The sequence below is a fragment of the Gossypium hirsutum genome, chromosome D05 (genome assembly GCF_007990345.1).
Source record: "Gossypium hirsutum isolate 1008001.06 chromosome D05, Gossypium_hirsutum_v2.1, whole genome shotgun sequence".
In the NCBI taxonomy this organism is placed as follows: Eukaryota; Viridiplantae; Streptophyta; class Magnoliopsida; order Malvales; family Malvaceae; genus Gossypium; species Gossypium hirsutum.
Window position 1 is genome coordinate 12,714,202 of NC_053441.1, and position 25,019 is coordinate 12,739,220.

Here is a 25,019-nt window from a genome sequence, read left to right on the forward strand (position 1 = left end):
GGTCGCTCTTCACATTTAATAAATATCACTCTTTTTTTATTTTTTAATCTTTTATCTTTTTATCTTTCCAAGCAAAACTTAAATTATGGGACTGCTCATTGCCATGCCCATGCAGACAGATTTCCCTCTATCTATCTCATTTAATTAAACTATAAATTTGTTCTACTTAATATAATTTTTATAGTTTGTGGGACGTGTCAACGGTCAACACCACCTTCCCACTTCCCCCCGTTCTCTCACTTCTATGCACTACCTTTTAATTTAATTTAATTCTTTATTTATCTATTTCTTTTTAATAATTAGACATCATTTACGCTTTATAAAAATTTTATGATGTGCGTCACATTGTAAGAAAAACATAACAAATGGATGGTTGCTTCAATTCAAGTTTGAAGGACACTGATCACTCAACAACATTGTTTTAGAATTGAAGCTTCAAGTTCTATTTTAAAATCATTAGGTAACTTGGAGTAAATGAGTCTACAATTTTCAAACCAGTTTAAGCAATATTTAATTATTGATAACCTAACCATGTATATTAATTTACACAAGTATTATAATTTTGGTTTATTTAGGGTTTACAAGGTGACACGTCTACTCCTGGAATTACAATATTCAATTTATCCTATAAAATACAAGTATTTTATTTATCTTAACTATCTAGTTAAAATAAACATATTTGAATATTGATTACAATAATCCAGAACCAAATAACTAAACCTTTCGTAGAGTGTTGGGTAGATAGCTTACAATATGTGAAGTAGCTTCTCAAGGTTAGGCAACCATAGGTAGCTAGTAGGATGGTGTTAAATACTACTCAGTCGAGGGAGAGGTAATTAAATCAATGGGAAAGCAAAAGATATCTAACACTTGGTTGCCTACAAAAAACGATAGCTCCAATTCCTCGGTTGTTGACGTATCAAGTTGAGCCCCATCATACTTAAGTTTGCCGGTCATTTAAATTTCTTATTCCAATAATTATGAGAAGAAAATTTCGAGAGCATGCATCCCACCTGACCAAAGGAAACGGATTTGGTGATATTTTGTCAAATATATTTCATAGTGATATGATTACATCATAATATAATCTTCATGTTTGGTGGGAGCTGAAAATAGTAATGAGTGACATGATTTATCTGACAAGCCGATTGAAAACATGTACAATTTTTTGCAACCTTTCACTTTAGATGCCTTTGCCTTTCAAGCTTTTATGAAATGAAGAAATTTGGACTAAGAAACAAAAGACATTGAAAAGGTGAAAATGAAATCTTGAGTCATGTATATCCTTCATTTCTTTTCACCTAATTTCAATTGAGGAGTAAGTACAAACTATAATCATACTGTCTACTTATTTGAATTGAATAAAGATGGAAACTTTATAAATAGAAAATTAAAGAATAAAATTTCTCTATATTTTTTAAATTTGTGATCATTTTTTCTAATAATGTTATATTCAAACTCTGTTCGATCCAAAATTTGAGACAATAGATATAATCTGAAAAAAAATTCATAAATAGTTGTTAATAAATTTGAGATTACCAAATTTTGAGGAGTCAATATCAGTTTATACCTAATTGCTCCGCATATAGTTCCTCTAACTATATTTTCTCTTTTAAAAGTACAATTGCTTTACATTTTGTTATCATTTGCTAGAGTGACCACTAAATTCTTCTTCCTATGTGAAGTGTGAACTTAGGGTAATTGGGTTTTACACCTAATAGTACTTGTCATAGGTGATAGGGAGGCCATACCCTAAAACTCCATTTCTCAACTCACCTTTTGGCTATTGCCTTGTATGTCATGCCACCTCAATGTGTGGTTTAACAGCAAAGACATTGAGATGACATCCTGCATGATGTAACTATTCAAGAGATGTTGTACTCAAATTAAAGGGTAAGAAACTGAATTTAAAGTTTAAACCCATTAAAACAAAAGTTGCCCTACCCTTTGTTACTGTTAGATTATGCAAAGATTGTGTTTCAGATACAATTGATTTTCTAAATCATTGATAGGTGTGGAGAAGGATAAAGGGGAAATATTAAGCGACCACCTCCATATGAGATTCTTTAAGTTTCATACAAAAGATTAAAAGAAAAAAAAAGTAAAGGAAGGAAGGAATGAAGCTAAGAACCGATAAAGCTAACCCCTTGAAATCAGAAATCTAATAGTATCTAATGCCTATTCAACTCATTCTTTAATTAAAGAGAAAGTAAAAGGATTGTGTTGCCAGAGAACAGAAAATGAATAATTGTCCCCACTTTGTAATTCAACAATAATCTCAACTCTGCCATTTTTACTTTACGCTTTGGTCATCTACATGCCTTCCCTCAAAGATTCCCTCTCTCTAGTCAGCCCACCACCAATTGATTAAACCCCATATGCCCATATCTTTTCTTTTTTCATTGCAGATGTCCTTTCAATTCATCAAAATTTCTCAGGCATCTGACCCAACTTCTTAAAACTACTGAAAATCATCATTCAATGCCAAATAAAAATGGACAAAAAAATTAAAGAATAAAATGAAAGATATGCTAATACTGAATTTCTTTTTTCTATGATCCATTTCTAAAAAGATATTTGCATTTTTTTTTCTGTTTTCCTGGGGGAGTTTTGACTAAGTAAAGGAATCTTAACAAAGAAGGGGGAAAGAAAAAAAGAATTGTTTCATGACATGTTAACATGAACACTGGCATTGGTAATAGAATCACAAACAGGGCAAGTGCCTACCAGAGTGGACCCACAAACTGTACAGAGACAAAGATGCCTGCATGGCAGCAACAGCACACTTGACTCCCTTTCCCCGCACTTCCTACACTTCCTAATATTATGATTCCCAACCACCACCGCCTTATCCGGCGCACATCCACCGCTCCCTTGTGGCTGCGGTGGCACCACCGTGCGCCACCCTTCATCGCTGCTTCCGCAGCTAGACTCCGCATCATCGGCCAGCGCGGCTGCGCCTCCGCCGCTCAAGTGGCGTTCGTCGCTGACGTGCGCCAGGACTTGCTCTAAATTGGTACGCAGGGACTTGGCAGTGGCTTCGTTTGTTTGTGCCAGGTCTCTCCACAGTTGGTTCTCTACGTACAGGCTTTTAACCCTTTCTTGAAGAATCCAGTTCAGTTTCCCCATTCTCTGCATCTCTTCTTCTTTTTCCATCAGTTTCTTCATTGCCCCTTCTTGGATTGCAGTAATCAACATTGTCGATTGCCTTTTTCTTCTTTCTTCAAGTTCAAACCTCACTTTCTCTGTCTGTAATCAATGCAAAATAAAAAAGGGTTCATATCATTAAATTGCCATGTTAACTCAGCATTAACGGAAAAAAAAAAGAAAGGGTTTTTTTCCCCTTATTGAAACGACTGTATTAAGAAAAGTTGGATTTTTTTGTCAGAAAACTTACGTGTTCAGCAATGAAACGCTCGATTTCTTGTTGTTGTTGTTGGATCTGGGAGAAGACATCATCATCAAGAACAGAGGAAACACCACAAAGTTCGTTCTTTTGGGAGACAGTGTATGAATCAAAGCCATTGATGAATGAATCTCTGGGCCTTTTTCTTGTTGCGGAGACTGGGATATTCATATTATAGGTAAGGCCACTGTCAGCTTTATTGATTGAAGTTTTGGCCGAAATCGGATCACAGACAAGGGATTGATATAATGGAAAAAACTGGGAATCTTGTTTCATTGAATCAACCAACGGAATACAATAATCCACCTGGCCACTGCATATATTACCACTCCCTTGGTTTGTTTTCATAAAACCACTGCTGCAACAACAAAAAAAAACAGAACTCATGTCAAAACAAGAACAAACATGGAAAACAAAGTAAAACGATAGAATCCATCTGTCATAAAGAAAAAAAGAAGAAGATAGGTAGTTAGAAGATGAACCTGTTGGTGATTAACTGAGGAGGGAAAGGATTCATATGAGGAGCTTCAACTGCCATTGGATAAAAGGCTAAGGTGTGGGCTTCTTTTATTCTTTGCTTCAACGGAATTTAGTTTAGAAATAAGAGAGAAAAGGGAACGATACAAAGGGAAGAGAGAGAGTCTTTGGCTTTGAAGCAGGAGAGAATAAGGGGGAAAGAGATGAGCTTGCAAAACAAATAAAGATAAACACAGATATAGGTGGCGACTGGTTTTGAGAGAAAGTCGAGGAAGACTTTGTTTGTTTATAATAGGGGGGGGGGGATCAAATTGTTATTTATTGCACACAATTTTTCCTTTACAAAATAGCAAAACATGGGGTGGCAGCTTTTGTCTTTAGATTTGGTTACCATATAAATTCTTCCCCTTTTTAGGGGGATTTTTATTTTTTTACATTTACTTTTTTTTTCTTCACCCCGTGCTTGTCTCGGTTAAAAGTGGACTAGAAGGGGTAATAAGGGAATTTCGATATCTCCTTTTCTTCCTTTCGGTCTGTCCAACGTGTGTTTTTTTAAAACCAAAAACAATGTGGCTGTGATTTATCCGAGTAACTGACATCCGGCATATCTGCCACGTCTCAACTACATGCACTTCTTCCACGTAAGCAGCCGCTCACTACGGTCCAAGAACCCCCTGCGTCATCATCATCAACAATTTAAAAGAAAATTAAAAAACAAAACAAAAAACAGGTGAAGGCCCGTTGTGAACGTGACCCAGTCCTGGACCCCACTATCTTATCGCACGTGCGAAGTGTGGGATCTTTCTCCTTTATTACTGGTAATAATACAAAATTAAAAAAAAAATTAAATGTTTAAAAAGAAAAAGGGTTGCCGTTGTGGGCCCAGTTACGGTTTCTCATTTTGCTAGCTTTGTTTTTGTCCCCTTTCTTTCTTCAGCTGTTGTCTCTGTACGGACAAATAAGCATGGGATGCCAGTGAATGCATAAATCTATAGTGGGACCCTCGTTATTACAGTATTTTTTCTTTTAATATTTTCTTGCGTTGTTTCAAAGAACTAAAAGAAAATGATTTATTTAACTAATAAAACGTAAATGTTAATGAGTTATTGTTGACATTTTAAATCAACATGTTCCTTTTTCATTTATATTTATGAAGGAATTTAATCAAGGTTTTCTGGTGGGTGTTTCTTTTATAATTTGTTGATATATTGTTATAATTAAATACACTAATCCAATTTTTTTCTCTACAATACAAAGATTTCTCGATCAAATTAATTTTTTCATCAATTTAGTCCTTATATTAATAAAAAATTAAAAAAATTAAATTAAATTAGATTTAACATTTACTATTTTAAAAACATAAATTATTGTTTAACAAAGTTAATATTTTAAAGTTTTATTGGTCTATAAATGAATTTTTTTGGTTTGGAATTGAACTACAATAAAAAAGAATATCTAAACTTATTTTTATACAGTAAAATGTTAAATCTCTTGCTATATAAACTTATTTGATTTTTTTAAGAGTGTATGGAATAAAATTATCCTAGGGACCTCCTAAGTAATAATTTTAATAAGAAAATAAAATTAATTAATTAATTGGGTGAGGTGCAATAGAATAGAATTGTGCAATGTTAATTAAAGCAGTTAATGGAATTAAGATATGGATGATAATTGCAAAGAAACACTTAATTTAGTCCAACATTAATCCATATAAGGATTGGCTAATAGGCAATAAGTGCAATAATTGTCATTTGTCTCATCGTTCCTGTTTACTTGAGGGCTAATTGATGAAATAATTAATTCATAGGCTTAAATATGGTTAGGTCATTAAGATTAAGAACTCACACGGTAGTTATATTGTCATATTTATAAAAAATAAAGAAGCTAGACAATTTTGTGTGACAAGTAGTTAGGAGTTCAATTGATTTTGCATGATACATAGTTAGATATGTAGGAGATTTAATGTGATATTATTATTTCTCTATAGTTTTTAGATTAAAACAAAAATACCATTAAGTTACTTTAGTTGCATTACTCTCAATACTTTATATTAATTGAAATATGCAACTTGACAAATTTATTCAAAAGCGTGACATAATTGTCACTAATTTACATACTAATAATATAGTTTACACTATTAATATTTGTTTATTTAAATTTTCAAAAATAATTTTAAACTATTTCCCATTACAGTCATGAAAAAAAACCTAATTTTAATGCATTTTATCTTAGCTAAATTTGCATGGAATATAATTAAAGCAATGAACTCCAAGAATAGAACATGTGTTTACAAACTCTTGATGGTGAAATTGCTATCAAATCATCAAATATTTGGTAATCTTGGTTCCCAATCCTATTTACGATAAGGTCCACACATCATTTGTGGTTTATGTAATATACGTGTACAATATCTTTTGCTCTTTAAAATATAACATACGATGGAGATGGGAACAAAATTTGTATTGTTTACTGCAGAAATTTAAAATTTAGATTTGCTGGATATTATTTTATTTAAAATGATATAGTAAGTTAAATCGGAAATTTTGTTTGGATAATTAGACAAGGAAGCAAGGGATCATTTTTTGGTATGTAGATAATACTTTTTTTCTTGCTTTCATTCTGTCGGTGGCTTTCATTGGAATTTCGTTTTTTTTTATTTTTGTGCGAGCAAGGTTAAAAATGTGTTGAAGAAATCAGAAAAATATTATACTGCAAATTACCGTGTCAAACGAAGCAAACGATTTTCAAGAAAGGTCAACACATCGGGATTTGTGCGAAATTATGAGTTTGCCGGACAACGTTTCTGCCATTTTTTTTAATTAATAATTGGAATTTTTGAGTTTTGACTAAACCTTTTTTTTTTCCCTGTCTGGGTGAGTTTTCCTTTTCTTGGTTGCCAATTTTATTTATAAAAATAAATTTAAAGGTAATTTGCTTAAAATGTTTTACCATTTATCAAAGGTAATTATATTTTAAGTTCAATATGCTACTTCATTATTAATTTAATGTGTGTAAGTTATTTAATAAATTACTCCCAGAAAATATATATATTCGTTAGCAAAATGGGTATTGATGATTCAGAGTCTTCCCGCAACCAAACTTTGGTCCCATCCTCTTTTTTTTTTTTGTTCCACGAGAAATTGCATTGATGGCCAAATCTTGAAACCACAAAAAAAGGGACCCAATCGAATGGGATAAGAACAGTGACCCCCATTTACAATGTCCCAGATTATCTGACATCCCCCCTAATTGATTTCCTTCGCACCCACGCTCATTGAGATGGAAAGGTTGGATGATGATAATAAATTAATAAAATAATATAGAATAGAAAAAGCAAGGAGTTAATGGCATGTACATGTAAAAAACTGATTTGTATAAACACCGATTTGATGGACAAAAAGTTTGATAGAATAAAGGGTAAAGAAAAATGAAAAAAAGGAGGTGTGACCACCGAGAAAGATAGATATATAGCAAATAAATGTATAGACAGATGGATACCCACATCCACCACCATCCCCTCCCCTCTCATCTTTCATTACTTATGTATTCCCATTATTGGTTTGGTTCCATTCCGGTTTTCACTTTAACCAAGAAAAAACAAAATGCTATATCCATCATACATTTAAACAACCATAATTAAAAGATTGAATAGTTATATCAATCCATTACTCTACACTGTGATGCCAAGAACTCGACCTAATCTGATTTAGTGGGTGCTTATACTTAATACCCATTCATTATGATTAAGGACAAGTATCTGTATTTGCCGACGACTTTGGGATATTAATTTATTTGCAAACTGAACTATAAAAACGAAGATTTCCTACGAGTTTCGAATGGGATTCCTAGAAAACCCACACTTTCACTTTTAAAAGTTAATTAGTTTATGGTAGTTTCAAAGGTAGGTTTTATATGCCAAGCATTGGGAGATCCCATTATGATTCAAAAAAGCTCTCAAGTATGGGGTCCACCAGTTGCAGAAATTTTCTTTTAAATCATATTTCTAATGAAAAATGTAATCTTGTTAATTAGAAAGGCAGGTAAAAGAGGCTTTTGAAGTGGGTGGCTAAATGATAGTAAAATGGAAAAAATCATTGATAAAGGGCTCATGCTTTTGTAGCAAGGCAAAAAAAGTGGCTAAAAATAGTTAGGGGTCCCTCCATAAACCTTAATTTTAGGACATGTGCTTGAGCTGTGATTATTGACCTGTTTGAGAGAACAATAAAATAATAAACCTCAATTAGAATAAAATTAGGTTTGTCATTGACACTAAATGATTTGACACCACCTTAGCATGTTTTCATATATATATATTTATTCTTTTCTCGGATACAATATTTTCCCCTCAAGTGGTCATCGGTTTCACATGAACTTTCCCTTGGTTCAACTAATTTAATTACAATAATGTTGGTTGATTTGTGCAAAAAGAAAAAGAAAAAAAAACTTACCCTAAATTAAACAGCTGCTTTTGAAATTTCTACCCCAACATGAGTATCTAAGGGAAGATCATGCACCTAATGATTTAATTGATTGAGTTGTTCTCTCTTTTTTTCTTTTCTGTCACCCACCTTTGATATGATTTATATGTGGAGATGTTAAAAAGTATTGGTTTTCAAGAATCAATGAGTTCCCATTTGTGGGGACAATGTTCATTGGATGTTTGCTGCAATTTCTGTAAATAATTTTGCCCATCAACACTTACCATCCTCATAATTAATAGTTAATGTGTTCGAGTCATAACATTTATTCGTTATTTCAATACATCAATTAAAGATATTATAATGTGAATAATAAAGGTAAAGGTTTTAAAGTTTTAAGATGTTACCATCGTCTCTTATTTTATATAACTACTTTGAAATTAATTATTTTAATTTATAGATTCAGATCAAAATTATTTGATATGGTCTGAAATTTTAAATATTATATATAATGTTTTTTCAGTGAATTATAAGAAAAAAACAAAATTTTAATAATAATGCTACGAGATTCATTAAATATAAAAATTTAAAGAATGTTTTAGGGTGATAATGCCAACAAATTTCTTTAAACAAATAATAACTGAAGGCGGAAGGGATCAATTAATGGGCGTTGTTGGGTAATTTCATTCAACACATTTATTTCTCTCTTAAATTGATTTCTCATGCACTTCTAAGAAATATAAAAAAAAATAAAGTCATTAAAATTTGCAGGTAAATATTTAATTTTCATTGATTTGTTTCAGTCCTTTTATGGATTGTCCTCCCCTAATTAATTTTTAATTACTGATTGGTCAACTCAGTTACATGGTAACCTATTTGGATTCTTCTTATTGCCAGAGTTAAGACTTCATGAATTCAACCCAAATATTAAAATAAAATAAGAAACCTTTCAAATCTACTACTATGTGGCAAGTGATATCAGGTTTTTTCTTTAAACCCCTAATTTATTTAACTAATCTATCCAATAAACCAGTTTAAGTGTGGAACTATTCACTTCATCTGATACATTGGATTCAAATGGAATTGGGTTTTGAATTTCCCTTTTTACCTATTCTACTGTTTTGCTTATTTGAATTGGATTTTTAATATATATATACACAAATTGGTATATGATTTTTTTAATACATTTAATGTGAATTTGGATGGGTGGTGCGGTGCGTTTAGTTTACTTTTTGTCTTACGTTACAATATCGCTACAATATGTAATCTTACTGTTATCGTTGTTTTTACACTAACCACAAGTAAACGCACCGCTCATCCAAACCCACTTTATTATTTTGCAACTAATCAAGTTTATCATACTCTTTTAATTTTTCATGGCACAATTTTCCATTTCATATCTTTTCTTGTTATATTTTTTAATGATATTAAACAACTAAATTGTATATAGTTGACATTCTTTATAATAACTTCATTGTCTATCTAAATTTTGTTTGTTATAAAGAGATGACCACCGTACATCTATAACATGTTATAGAGAGATCATCATTGAAAGCTTACCGTAAAATTTATATGATGAATTTCCATAAAAAAAAGTGAGAAATATGTTCAAAAAAAGAAAGAAAGTGGAAATCAAATCAATGAAATTAAAAGACGTATAATAGGTGCATGTATTATTGCTTTTATACATATTTTATTTTACATGATTAACTATAAAATTTATAAATCTAACAAGTTCAATTAATTAATGAAATATCAAATTGAATTAATTATTTTATCATGAGTTACTAAATTCAAGTACTCAATTTATATGTTTATAATGTTCCAAATTCACAGTGGAATATTTAATTAGGGAACTGAATAGTTTATTTAATTAATATTTAGAAGAAAACTGATTTAGATCATATGCTGTTATTATAATTTTATTTAAAATTTTAGACCATATGTTATTTTATTCATAATGATGTTATAAGTGAAAAACTAATATAAAGAGTTAAAATAAAATATAAAAAATTGATTTTTTCTAAAATCTTAACTACTATAACAAGTTACTGTAACAATAAGCTAATTGCACTTGGCTCAACCTCGCTCTAATAGATAACCCTAATTATCTTAAAATTGAATTCTAGCTTCTTCTTTTTTTTTTATGAATAAAACTTTCTTAATTAATTACAATATATTATGAAACAATCGGGGCACGTAATGTCCATGTTGAAATTTCTAGGCATTTTCTTAGATGGATGTTTTAACTCAAGGGGTTCATTATTTATTTATTTTCTCTTGCCTATCACTCGCTAATTTTAATTAAGAAAGAGCAAACTACATTACTTGTCCTTAAAATTTGATAAAAATTACATTCTAATCATTTAACTTTCAAAAATCACATAATTATCATTAAAGTTATCGAAATATTACATTTTTGTCACTCATATGTTAAAAGAATAACATGACACATTAATTTAAAGGGTTAATAATTGATTTAGCCCCTGAAATATAACTAAAATATAAATTTCATACTTTTAAAAGTTTTCTTAACAATAATTCTAAAAAATTTAAAAGGTAAACTACCCAGGTAGTCATCCAAGTTTTAACGCGTTCCCATTTTGGTCACAGAATTTTTCTTTGTTAATTTAGTCCCCCGTTAGATTAATTGTCATTTTTAGTCACTCCACCATTAAAATAACTTGGTCACTAAACAAAATGTTGATATGGCAATCTTTTGATTAGTATAATAACAAATTTAGCCCTTAACACTTGACAAATTCTATCAATTTGTTCTCGATTCTAAAAAATTAAACAAATTTAGTCCTCAATTTTTTGCATATTTTGTCAATTTAGTCCAAATTCAATAAAATTATAATTTTAAAACTTGAAAATGTATAAAATTTATTATAAAATACAAAAATATTAAATATTAAAAAAATTCTTTACATATTTGATATATTTGCACAAAAATTCTTCAGCAATTAGCCGCTGAATTGATTCTGCGACACGCCGAATACATTCAGCTTAGAATGAAGCCTGAACTCATTGGCAAAACTTTGGTCAACTTCTTGTCAGAAACCTTAAAATCTCTCAAAGCAGGCAGTCGATCGATACTTTCCAATAATGTCCGATCAACTGGCTCACTGAACTTTTATGGGATGTCACCGGTCAAATTATTCTGGGAAAGATCAACTTCAGCCAAATTCAAAGCATCAATGACTTTGGGTATTTCACTTAAAAGATGATTTTTGAAGAGATACACAATGGTTAGAGTCTTGAAGGTAAACATATCACTTGGAATTGGACCTTCCAAATTGTTACTTGACAAATCCAAATGCTCCAAACTCAAAAGATTATTGAAACTTTGCGGGCTTTACCGATCAAATTGATTTCCGTAATTCATAAATACACCAATTTATTTAAGAAATTAAATTCCCAAGGCATTTCATGTCGAAAAAGCCACTATAAGCCATAACCAGAGCTAGAAGATTGGACTAAATTTTATATATAATTTTTTATGTCCTTTTATAATAAATTATATATTTTTCAAGTTTTTAAATTTTGAATTTTTTTGAAATATTTGAATTTGGACTAAACTGATAAAATATGCTAATATTGATAGTTAAATTTATTAAAAATTTTTAGAATTAAGACTAACTTGATAGAATATGTAAACTCTTAAGGGTTAAATTTATTGACTTATACCAATCAAAAGTCTGCAAACCTCAACATTTTGTTCAACGACCAAGGCATTTTAATGATGAAGTGAGTTAGAGTGAGTTTGGATGTGTGGTGCGTTTACCTGCGATTAGTGTAAAAACAGCGGTGGCGGTGAGATTAGATACTGTAGCGTGAGACAAAAAGTAAGCTAAATGCACCGCACCCAATCGCCCATCCAAACCCACCCTTAAAATGACAATTAGTCTAATGAAAGTGGCCAAATTAACAAAAAAAAAAAAGAAAAGAAAAGATGACCAAAATAGGAATGCATTAAAACTTGTGTGACTAGCTAAGTAGTTTACCCTTTAATTCTTTTAGAAATATTATTAAGAATTTTTTTTATAAATGTCAAATTGATATTTTGGTTATAGTTCAAGGGTTAAGTTGAACCCTTTAAATTAACGTGTCACACCACCGTTTTAACTGTAATTAATGTATAAGCGACAAAAATATAACATTTTGATAATTTTAATGACAATTATATAACTTTTAAAAGTTGAATAACTAAAATATAATTTAAATCAAAATTTTGGAGTAATAACAATAATTGAAAAAAAATGAAGAAGGAAAGTTTTCAAATTATTAGTATTTTCATTTAGCTTTCAAATCAAGCATGGAAATAAATTAAATTGGATCAAGCTTTGGCAGTGACCGACGCGTAAGCAGATTAGGGTGGAGCCGCTGTTGTCTGCTACAGAGCTTTGATAACCATTCCCCCCACTACTTTTTGAACAAAAGAAATTCCGTTCATACATGATTTTCGTATAAATTGACAAAACCCCAGAAAGGAAAGAGATTCGAGTATAAAAGGAACAGTTTTCGGAGCATGTAAAGGGACAAAGAAACTTAGAAACCTTGCCCTAAACCATAAGGATGGGGATGGGTGGATATGAAATCGTTATCAAGAAGAGAAAATTCTCGTTTGGAGGCTGCGAAAAAAACCTTTTCAATGGAGTCACTGCATGTGTTTGTACGATGGAGCCTTTGGGTGTTATCATTCATCACGTACTTTATCAAAATAATTAATGTTACCCCCATTAATTGTGGACCAAATTTCCACCCATTCCATGCTTTAAATGATGTTGATAGATAGTGGTCTACGTCTTTGTTTTTATGTTCAATACAAGGCACTTCTTTGGCTTTACTCTTAATTTATTATATAATAATGTCTTTTACAGACTATGATGAAAACCCTAGAAGAAAATGATATTTAACTCCTCTTTTCTCTCTCTCTCTCTTAATTTTCACCTAAATTTGAGGTGTCATTTTCTTTGACTAATTATAAGATCCAAAATTAAATTAATGAAGAACTGTCTGCCTAACAGTCTATTTATTATTAATATGCAGCCCTTAACATGACTTGAAGTTTCAGTAATCCATATATATTAATAATCTTATATCATGATGATACATATCCATTAGGGTAGTTAAGAATAGAATATAATATGAATACAACCCTATTAATGAATTTCAAATTCATTGCCTAACAAACTATGACCATTAAGTGTGAGGAAAATTTATCTGACCTCAATAACTTGAAAGTTTCATAGCTTGGGGTAGCCTCTCAAATGGGAAATTTGCCTTTTTAAATCTTTTAAAATTTTACTTTCATCTTTCAATTATAATAAAATTATAATTTAGTACTATGATAAAATTAAATTTTAGGCTTGAGAATACCTCTTTCTTGAAAGTGAGCAAAGGAACTGTCTGGCAGCTAATTCCGTTGTTTTTTCGGCACCATGCCCTTGGCTAGTTAGCTACTTAGCCGCCCTTGTTGAGTCACCTTTTTGAATCTGGTTAATAAGTGAACAAAATTAAATTTTGTACAAATTTGAACCACACAAAATAACTTTTCTTAAAAGGACAAATGAAAAAGGAACTTGTTGGAGCATGCAACATCGCCTGATTTTCAAGCAACCATGAGTTCAACCATAACGTCAAAGATGTATCAATTTCTCGTCGAATGAGGATTAGAAAGAGTGCAAAAATTGAAGTTCCAACTCTAAGATATTGAGTGGAAAGTATTGAAGAATCGTGTATTGCTATCCACACAACAGCACCTTTCTTTTTTCTTGGCTTTTGAGTGTTACGAATATAAAGCAGCACATGTATAACTAATAAAACAATTCCATCTCAAATTTCTATCACCTAGTGAAGGGGAAAGGATTGTATGAAATAGGGAAGTCACATCATCCGTATCTCTTTTTTTAATAATTTAATGTCACATCAATATTTTTAACCTGAAAAAAAATTAAATCTAAATAAAAATACTGAAATTCAAGATGAAATTGTAACACCCCTAACCCTTATCCGTTACCGAAATAGGGTTACGGAGCATTACCGAACTTTACGAATTAAATACAAACAATCATACATTTTGTATTCATTTCTTAATCAAACAAAAGCCAATAAAATTCATTCATGTAGTCCCAAATACGAGCCCTCGAGGCCCAAAATAGACATTAAAAGTGGTTCAGGACTAAACCGAGACTCAGGAAATTTTTTCCAAAATTTCAAAAATTTTCTTAAAACCAGGGGATACATGCCCGTATCCCTACCCGTGTGGACGAAAATAGGTCATTTTAAGGTCACTTTTCTCACCAATTTTGACATAACATCACAAATATTTCTTTTACTTATGCCTACCTATTTAACTCATTTCATTGATTTATCAAAATTCTATTACTAATTACATGCATACGAATATTTAATATTCACAACCACAATTCAAACTATTTCATCGCCAAACCGACTCTATACATGCCATATAAACCAAAATTTACTTTACAAAAACTACCGGAAATAACGGGGTGTAGTTTGACATGATGATCCAATCCTCCGACCTCACGCTAATCTACAAGAAATATTAAACAACACGAGTAAGCTTAATGAAGCTTAGTAAATTCATAGGCCTTAAATATAAATCTTACCGAACATACTAAATAATTCATTTAGATTAAGCATTTCACAACATTTCTTGCCAATCACAACTTCGATTGATGAATTCACATAATTGAGCTCAATATCAATAACTATTTAATTTCTTTCACATTAATCGATGTAATACTTACCAATCCTTACCAAATTAGAGAACGTCTTACGGATCTGAGTACAATAGCCCAGCTATGGTCTTACACGTATACATTTACTGCCATGGTCCAACCATGGTCTTACCTTTAAGGTGCCATAACCCAGTTATGGTCTTTTTCATTAAAATGCCATAGCCCAGCTACGGTTTTACATTTAAACATTGCCATGGTCCAACCATGATCTTATCCGTCAATTCATCTTCTGTCATGAAACGATCGTACTCAATCCTACGTTCCACTTAATTTGAAATTTTCACTTAAATTTTCATATATTTACCATAATCATATTTCAAAAACAAAAACTTGAAATAATACATTATATCATTCCTAAATTAATAATTAATCATGAAAGTTCAACCATATGAACTTACATGAAGTAAAATAAATAAAACCAGCTTAAAACCTTCTTCTATGACGTTTTTGGCTGATTAGTTGAAGAATAATAGCCTAGAAAAGTATAGAATTCAATCTATTTAAGTTAATTTGGTAAAATTTACAATTTTACCCTTAAATCACCTAATTCCAAGATTTTTTTCTCCTTATGCTGCCTCAGCCATTCCTTGGGTGTCTAATTGTGTAACAACCTGGTTTTGACTCTAATCGGACATAGTGGTTTCGGGACCACAAGTCCGAGTCAAAAAAATATTTTAATATTATTTTGTGTGTTTATTATGCGTGAATTTAATTGTGTGAAATTTTCGTGTTTTAATTTTGTCATTTGAGTGTCCGATTAAATAAAAGGATTAAATCGCTTAAAATAAAAATTTAGGGGTTCAATCTAAAAGTACCTAATTGTTGTTGTCTTTTTAAAATGGGGGATTAATGATGCAATTAGACTAAAACATAGATAGTGGGTGGCAAAGGACTAATATAACCTTATTATATATGTTTTGTTTATTAATTATTAAAGGTTAAATAAGTAAATTAATAAATAATGTATAGTATAATAAAGCAAAACATAAAACAAGCCATTATCATCTCTTTTGTTGGCCGAATGTTGTAAAGAAAGAAAGCATCCATGGCATTTAGGGTTTCGGCACTTTACTAGCTTGATTAAGGTATGAAATTGTTTCGGTTTTTAATAATTTTTACGTTTTTGATATCGTTGCTTTGTATATTACCTAGCCCATGCTTTAATTTTCGAATTTGATGATGAATTTGAGATTTGCCATTGTTGATAATGTGAGGAATTTATTGTTTGATGATGAAAAATAAATCTTTGATGTTTGATTATCATGTTTAATTAAGTGATTTTTTATTAAAAAAAATCCAAATTAGGGATTTAATTGTGGAATTTGAAAATTTAGGGGCTCAAATGTGAAATAAATGAAATATATGGGCTACTAGGGACCATTGGAAGATTCGGCTAAGGCATGATTTTGATGAATTTTGTGTATTTGGTGTATTTTTATATTAGGACTAAATTGCAAAAAGTGCAAAATATTAGGGGTAAAATGATAATTCTTCCATTTATGTATTTTTGGACTTAATTGAATGTTTTGATGAATAAAAAGGTTAAATTTGATTATGTTTAGATCAAGAAACGAAGAAAACGAATTTGGATCGGGGAAAAACGAAAGTAATCGAATAGTCGATCGTGTCTGCTGATATCCGAGGTAAGTTTATCAGCTATTTAATGTTATCAAATCAATATATATGTATGTATATCTATTATGTTTGTTGTTGAGCTATAATTAAAAGTAATTTAATTGAATAAATTTAAATTATAAATGGTATAAATATGTATATACAATGTTCGAATATATAGGTATATGCTTATATAAATATTTGAATTAAGTTAAAGTATGAATGGTATAAAGGTATATATATATTCAAATAATTATATATGTATCTATATGTATATATACTTGAGTTTGGTTGGTTGTATGAGAGTTATATATATGTGCACATAAGTTTCGAACATATATATATGTAGGTAAAAACATTTGGGTTTGATTAAAGATATATATGTTGTAATTGTACAGATAAGTTCGAATAAGTAGGTATATGGGAATTGGAACATCTATATATATATGAATAGGTCTTGATTATATTTTAAGGTATAAATGTTAAATACGTACTTGGGAGTTCGAATATATCTAAGTGTATATTCGTGTACAGATTCTTGAATTGAATTGAATGTATGATTTGCAAACTCTTTTGTGATTGAATATGGACTACAATGAATGTGTGTTGCTGTTAATAAGTATTTGAGGAAATTATTATGTATATGGGAAAATTGAGATTTTCAGGCTTTGTAACACCCCGAACCCGAGACCGACACCGGAGTCGGACACGAGATGTTAACAAACTTTGAAAAATTTTTCCAGACACTGCCCGGTCTGAGTACTAGTCGCTTCAAAAATCATATCTTGAGTTTCACAACTCAAAAATCAGTTTTGTGATTTTTCCCTGAAACTAGACTCATGTCCCCACCTATGGATTTTTTTCTAGAATTTTTGGTCGGGCCAATTAGTACATTTTATTAGTCAAAGTCTCCCATGTTACAGGGGTCGACTACACTGACCTTTTCCCATTACGACTGGGATATCTCTCTGCACAGAGCTTCAATACTGATGCCGTTTGTTTCTATGGAAACTAGACTGAGAGAGGAATCCATACATATATGGTATGACCCCTAATTATCTCTGGTCAATTTATAGTGAATTTCCAAAGGCGGAACAGTGAATCCAGAAACTGTTCTGGCCCTGTTCCACAAGAACCCGAATATCTCTTTCTGTACTGTTCCTATAATTGTTTCGTTACTTCCATATGAAAGTAGATTCATCAAGGTTCGATTACATAATTTATTCACTATTTAATTCCACTCCTACGAATTCTTGTGATTTTTCCAATCCACACCACTGCTGCTATCAGCTTCTGTTTTCAAAGTGAACCTTACCTAATTTGGGGTTTCATGGACCAACTAGGGCCTTGTCATACATAAGCCCACATATGATCATACTTAGCCATTCTAGTGGCTGATCATTTGCTCAACACTTCCATTCCAACATAGTTACATCATGAAACCATCTATACATTCATAAATACGAATGGTCTAATGCCATACTCCACTTCTACAAGCCATTTTCGCATGGCTGTACACTTATACATTTCATAAAGTACTCGAAAGACAACAATGGGTAGTCCTATACATGCCATAACAAAATTCAACCAAAATAGTACCCAAAAGAGCCTTTGATAGTGTGGGCGACTTCGACTTCAAGATCCCGAGTCCGATAGCTGGAGAACCAAAAATCTATAAAACAGAGGAGCAATGTAACGAGTAAGCAATTTATGCTTAGTAAGTTTGAGCAAGGAATTCCAGCATAAACAAAGAATATCACACATTTAGCTAAACGGAATATTTCATAATACGCAATTTATCGATATTAAACTTGCTTCACAACATTAACAACCCTTATGCACATACACAATAGACTAACTTAGCCGAAGGCCGATAGCTCGTTTATCAACTGAGCGAACATTTATTTGTAAGGGCTCGATTTAATTCAACATATACGTAACATATCCCCATATTGGGATGTTTTTCGAGTATTCGCTGGAATTTTACAGCAAGCTCATTCATTACCAAATCACGTACCTTCGGGATTTAACCGGATATAGCTCCTCGTTCAAATGCCTTCGGGACATAGCCCGGTTTTAGTAACTCACACCATGCCTTCGGGACGTAACCCGGATTTAACAACTCGCACGAATGCCTTCGGGACTTAACCCGGCTTTAATAACTCGCACGAATGCCCTCGGGACTTAACCCGGATTTAGTATCTCGCACAAAGGCCTTCGGATCTTAGTCCGGATATATTCGCTTAGCACAAAGCCTTCGGGACTTAGCCCGGACAGCATTCAATTAATCATGCACATCTAACAATAATTCATGGTACATTCATATTTCATTTTCGTTTACGAAACTCAAACACAAGGCACATATTGTCCTTGCACATTCGGCTCAATAGCCACACATAGAGCATGATTTAATCACATCGAAATTTAAGCTCTCTTACTCAAGAACTTACCTCGGGTGTTGTCGAACGATTCCGCTAGCTATTCAACTACTTTTTCCTTCCCTTTATCGGTTTTATTTCCCCTTTGCTCTTGAGCTTAATCAAACAAATAAATTGATTTCATCATTTAGGCATCAAAAGATGAACACAAGGCACTTAGCCCATATTTATACATTAGACATTAAAGTCTCATACATGCAAAAATCATGCATCAACACAACATATTAGCTAATTTCTTTACCCTTGGCCGAATATGCATGTCCATTTTTGGGGTCGATTTCAACACTTAATACACACATATACACACTAGTAAAGCATCCTCCCCCTTTTCATCAATTTAACACATGCATTGCTCATTAACATGCAAAGTTACATTCGGCCTTAGCACACATCTTGCTAGCCGATTCTTCTCCATTTAGCAACCAATGCACATATGTGCTCACACAAAAAAAAATGCTAAAAAGGAGGTTCAAGAATCATCAAGCCATCATCACATGCATCATTAACAAGCTTCATATTTTGCATGCAATGGCATTAACACAACCTCCACCTAGGCCGAATCTTAACTCATCCTCATGCCTCATCACCACAACATCAAACATCAACCAAGAATGATTCATCCATGGTCAAGTGCCATTTCCATCACATAGCAAGATTTAGACCATGGGTTAGGTAGAACTCAAGCTAACAACTAAAACATGCATGCCTCTCATGGAACATCATCAAACATACCTTAGCCTAGCTACATGCATGGCCGAATCTCTTCACCTTTCTTCTTCTTTCCTCCTTAAAATTTTTGGCCAAGGATGAACCAAAGGATGAGAAAATTTTTCTTTGTTTTTCTTTCTAGTTTTTGGCAAGCATGAAGATGAGAAAAGGATGAACAAAATTCCCCCCCTTTCTCTTCTTTAGCTCACGGCAATGGGGGGACAAACACTACACACACATTTTTTTTCTTTTGTTTTCCATTTCTTTATTACCCATACTCCTTATTTTATTCTTCCACTAACAAAACATGTTTCATGACATGTTTTGCCCATCCTTCCTTGTCATGGCCGGCCACTACTCATTAGGGGGGGAATTTGACATGCAAGTCCCCCCTTTGTCCACATGCACTAATAGGTCCTCACACATTGACCTATCACATTTTAGAATTTTCTCACATAAGTCCTATTGACTAAATTCACATGAAATCAACCAAATTGAAGCTTGAAATTTTCACACATTCATAATTACATATTCTACACAATAAGTATCACATTCAAACATTTCGGTGACTCGGTTTAGCGGTCCCGAAACCACTTCCCGACTAGGGTCAACTTTGGGCTGTCACAGGCTTAGCGCTTAGCAGGCTTATTGCCGGTGAAACACTTCAGACTAAATGTCTAGCAGGCTTAATGCCGGTGAAATATTTCAGACTATATGTCTAGCAGGCTAAGTGCCGGTGTACTGAATCAGGCTTTAAGCCTAGCAGGCTAAATGCCGGTGAATCTGTTTTAAAGCATGTGATTAAGTGTACAATTATATGATTTTGGATATATTTAATTGATAAGTATATTTATATATACATTCGGCTAAGTGCGTTTGATGATTATATATATATTCGGTTTATGCAATTGTAAAATATATATATGCTTTGGGATTTTGTATTTGATAAATATATATACTTATAAATATTTGGTACGCATACTTGATTTGTAACTACATATGCATTCGAGATATATATATCTTTGTTTATAAGTATTTGATGAAAATGAATGCATTCGTTCATATGTATTAGATTTGTATTGGTTTAAAGTTTATCATGAGTATACATACACATTCGGTTATGATATGTGTATAATATATATATGATCGGTTGTATACATTCGGTTGTAATGTTGTTTGGTATAAATATATATTCAATTGATCGCATTCGACAGGCATACATATCTGAATATAAATAAAATGGTCTGAGTACAATAATGTATAAAAATTAGTTATTCGTGTTAATTGAAATCTGAGTGAAATAGATTAACAGGTTATATTATATATATATTTATATACATTTAGTTATGCTGTAAACTTACTAAGCTATAAAAGCTTACTTTGTTTGTTTTCGTCCATTTGATTTTATAGATTTTGGAGACGCGTTACGAGCTCGGGGATCATCAGCATAGTCCATCACACTATCGACTTCTTTTGGTATTTTGTTAATTATTTGAACTTAATCTTATGGCATGTATAGGTTTGAGTACGATGTTAATTACATTTTGATTGTAAATTATAATAGCTATGCGAAAGTAATTAAATTTTTATGTTGTGATTAGTTTGGTTTTAAAAATGGTTGTGTTTGTTCGGTAATGCCTCATAACCCTAATTCAGCGATGGAGTCGGGTTAGGGGTGTTAAAAATTGCCCTTTTAGTCCTCCCTTATTTACCATTTATGCTATTTAACCACTTTAGCAAGTTTTGCACCTTTTTCAATTTAGTTCTTTTTAATTAATTAACTATCGAAACGATAAAATTTTCTAATGAAACTTTAATACTACCTTAATGACACTTTGTAAATATTTATAAAAATATTTACGACTCTGTTTATAAAATCGAGGTCTCAACACCTCGTTTCCAAAACCAATTAATCTAACAAATATTTCTAAAGCATAATTTACTAATTCATAAGCCTTCCTAAATTCACAATCGACTCATAAACACTATATAATAAAATTTACGAGCTGACTTGTCAGATTTAGTGGTCTCAAATCACTGTTTCTGACACCACTAAAAATTGGGCTGTTACAGAAATTGTTGATGTGCCATTAAACTATTAGAAATTGGTAATATCCTTATTTCATACAACCCTTTCTTTGTGAAGGGTTATAGTTTCCCCCACGTTTCAGAAATTATTCAAGATGTCATAGATGCATTATACATTTCACGTTTCCCAATTTTTAAAAAAATTGCACTTGTTTAATTAATTACCTAGAAGAATAAGTGGTTGAAGATTTCATGGATTATTTTTAGCAAGGGTTTTCCCAAGCAAAAAATTTGGAATAAATTCAATGTTACGTATCACTTAGAAAACGAACTAAACATGAAGATTATGATGGGCAAGGAAAGAAAAACATTAAGACTGTGATGGCAGCCAACCGTAGAAAATATAGTTTATACGATTGAGGGTTGCTAACGAAACATGATGGCTACATTTTACCCGTAAATGCTGTCATTAATCGTCAATGTTAAGCCTAATTCTGATGGGTTTAATCATCGTATATTCATGGATTTCCTTTTTTGAAGATTTTTAATTGGTAAAATTTTTCTTTTTTCGCGTTTCTTAGAGGTTGAGACAACAATTAGGTAGCTTATCTGATCATTGCCAGATTATCGTCTGTCTTTATCTTTGAAACCCTACAATTTCACCTAAATATTTCATTGACTGTATATGTATATATATCGAGGATATTCAAGCAATCCTCTTTTGAATTTATTATAAGAGAAAATACGATTTTTTTCTTTTGCTGACGCCCCAAAATAGAGTTTTTATTTTTGACCAAGAAGATTCCCTCACTTTTTGATTCATTTTCTCTATGTGAAACATCTTGGTTAAAGAATTCAAACAAAACTTTAGCTAATGTAATTCATCATTATATATATGTTTATAGTTGACCATCTGACAAGTAAAAAAATCATTATAATAGAAGGTGGATTAATTTGATTAGACCCTTAAAATAGAAGGACCTTCCAAGTATATTCACTTATCTGTATCTACTATTTTATGATTATATATGTATATGTACGCAATCTTATTTTGGTTTGAATTGTTTCCTTTGGTCATAAAAGCAGGCCATGAGATCACTGCTAAAGAATGCACCGGCATAGTTTGTTTATTGTGTTTTTTAGTGACGGAATCAAGTGTCGACAGTTCCATGCATTTGTTATGTTTTTGGTTGGTTTGGCTTAAGAAAACCACAGATTGGACGTTTCAACAATACATAATAAAGTTTTGTTTCTTTCTTTTTTGCATTAATTGCATGCACCACAGCAGCCGAACCTAAATTTCTGATATAAAAATACTGTAACAGTCTAATATTATAGATGCATTGTAATAGGGAAATGAGGATATGGTTTTGTCTTTTTTCTTACAAATGACTCTTGAAAATTTGGGCCTTTCCAAGTTGAAATAATTGCTTATTCTCCATATGTAATTCATTGCTGACACCTTTCTCGAGGAAATGGTGTAAACACCTTCATTTATTATTATAATTATATGTATATGGACATTTAACTAATCTTTTACTTGTCCCGTGGGATCATTATTGCCAAATTAATTAATTAGTTAAACTACTTGCCAAGGTCAAATGTTAACAAATCCGACATTTCTTTATGAACAGCAGCATTTGAACCTCTTTCATTCTATACATGCCAATATTCGAAATGCAATTTCTTATATTCAACCTCTTTTCCGCTCATATATTGGTCAATAATTTATTTAGCCTGATTTTTGCCGAATAAAAATATATTATTTGTCGAGTGAGTATGGTCCTTGTGAATGCATGTGTCTCTTCTGCATGCTTTGGTGTAGCCTAGCTTTCAATAATAATAATCAAGTAAACTCGTAGTTGAGAGTAAATAAATAACATAAAAAGTTGACCTAATAATATTTCGAATTCAACCAAATTACAATTTGACTGGTCAATTAATCCAAGCTTTTCAAATTAAGAAATTGAGTTCTTTTGAACAAAAATATCTTTATTTATGACTGGTACAAGTGAGATGATCAAATATAACAATAATTAAAAGAATAAAATAATAAAAAAATATGAAAGTCTATTCATTTATATTTTAAATCTCTAATAATGTGCTATGTCGTAGCAACTGCATACAACCCAAGAACTTTTTCTTTTTCCAATTAAGTGATGCTCATATATGTGATAATTAAAAACCTGAAAATGGACAATTTCACTTTTTTTTCCCTTCTTTAATTATTGTACTTAATTAGTGAATAAGGCGATGGTTGATGCTAATCAATAAATAAAACATCTTCCTAATAGTATTCTCTCTTTTGCACCAAAACCAACGAATTATAAAATAATTTTAGACATACTCTTTAGATTTAGGTTGCTTCATACTTTTTATGATTCTAAAAGCTTGTGAAAGTCTAATACTGGCTTTTTTATTACAAAAATGTTAGTATTGCAGAAACCGTCAATTCTGTTTGGTTTTGATATAGAAGAAGAAAAGACAGGTTGAAAAGATATGCCAAGCTAATCAAACCAAACAGTACTCCATTATATATTCTTTTTCAATGTCCATTGTTTTGTTTTGTTTTTTAATTTATTCCAAAAGATTTTTTAATTTTTGGTGGGTGGAGGACCACGAAACTAGAAATCGATAATAAAGCATTGCCAATGAATGGGTACTTTTTGGTCATCATGTATTTGTGGCTTTTATGTACTAAGGTGACATTTGGAGAATTATGTCAATGAAGATATATGTAAAAGAATTGACAAAGGATCGATTCTCATTTCATGCAGTATCATCGGTATTTCACAAGTGGTTCGTTGTGTATTGCACCACTTGCCGCCCTATATATATATATTATCTCTTTTTTGTTCAATGTTTCTCCTTATCCATCATTTTGAGATTCGCATAAGATAAAATATTATGATTTCAACCAGTATTTGGTGCTTTTAACTTTTTTTTTTCCTTTTTATTGCTTCAATGTTCAAATCACCACAGACATCAGCATAACGATTACTTGTATATATAATTATAAAGAGAAAACACACACACACGTGTAAAATGCGTAAAAAGCTAAACTAAACTTAGAATAGATGACAACAAGGGCGGCTGCCCAAATTAGAATCACAACATTTTTTCAAGGTAGAACTCATGTGTATTTTATATTTTAATATTTATA

At 31.6% G+C, this 25,019-nt stretch overlaps 1 protein-coding gene across 2 annotated transcripts; it reads right to left on the minus strand.

The window, feature by feature from the left end:
- Positions 1-2,532: 2,532 nt before the first annotated feature.
- On the minus strand, positions 2,533-4,842 carry LOC107906001 (BOI-related E3 ubiquitin-protein ligase 1). Of its 2 annotated transcripts, none has more exons than XM_016832813.2 (3): positions 3,889-4,842; positions 3,398-3,761; positions 2,533-3,249 (listed from the first exon to the last, which is right to left on the minus strand). In XM_016832813.2, the coding sequence occupies exons 1-3, from the start codon at positions 3,942-3,944 to the stop codon at positions 2,665-2,667; spliced, it is 1,005 nt and encodes a 334-aa protein (XP_016688302.2). In that variant the 5' UTR covers positions 3,945-4,842; the 3' UTR covers positions 2,533-2,664. The 2 variants fall into 2 exon arrangements, with proteins under 2 accessions (XP_016688302.2, XP_016688301.2); XM_016832812.2 differs by having other exon boundaries at positions 3,398-3,764; positions 3,889-4,818.
- Between the last annotated feature and the right edge of the window lie 20,177 nt (positions 4,843-25,019).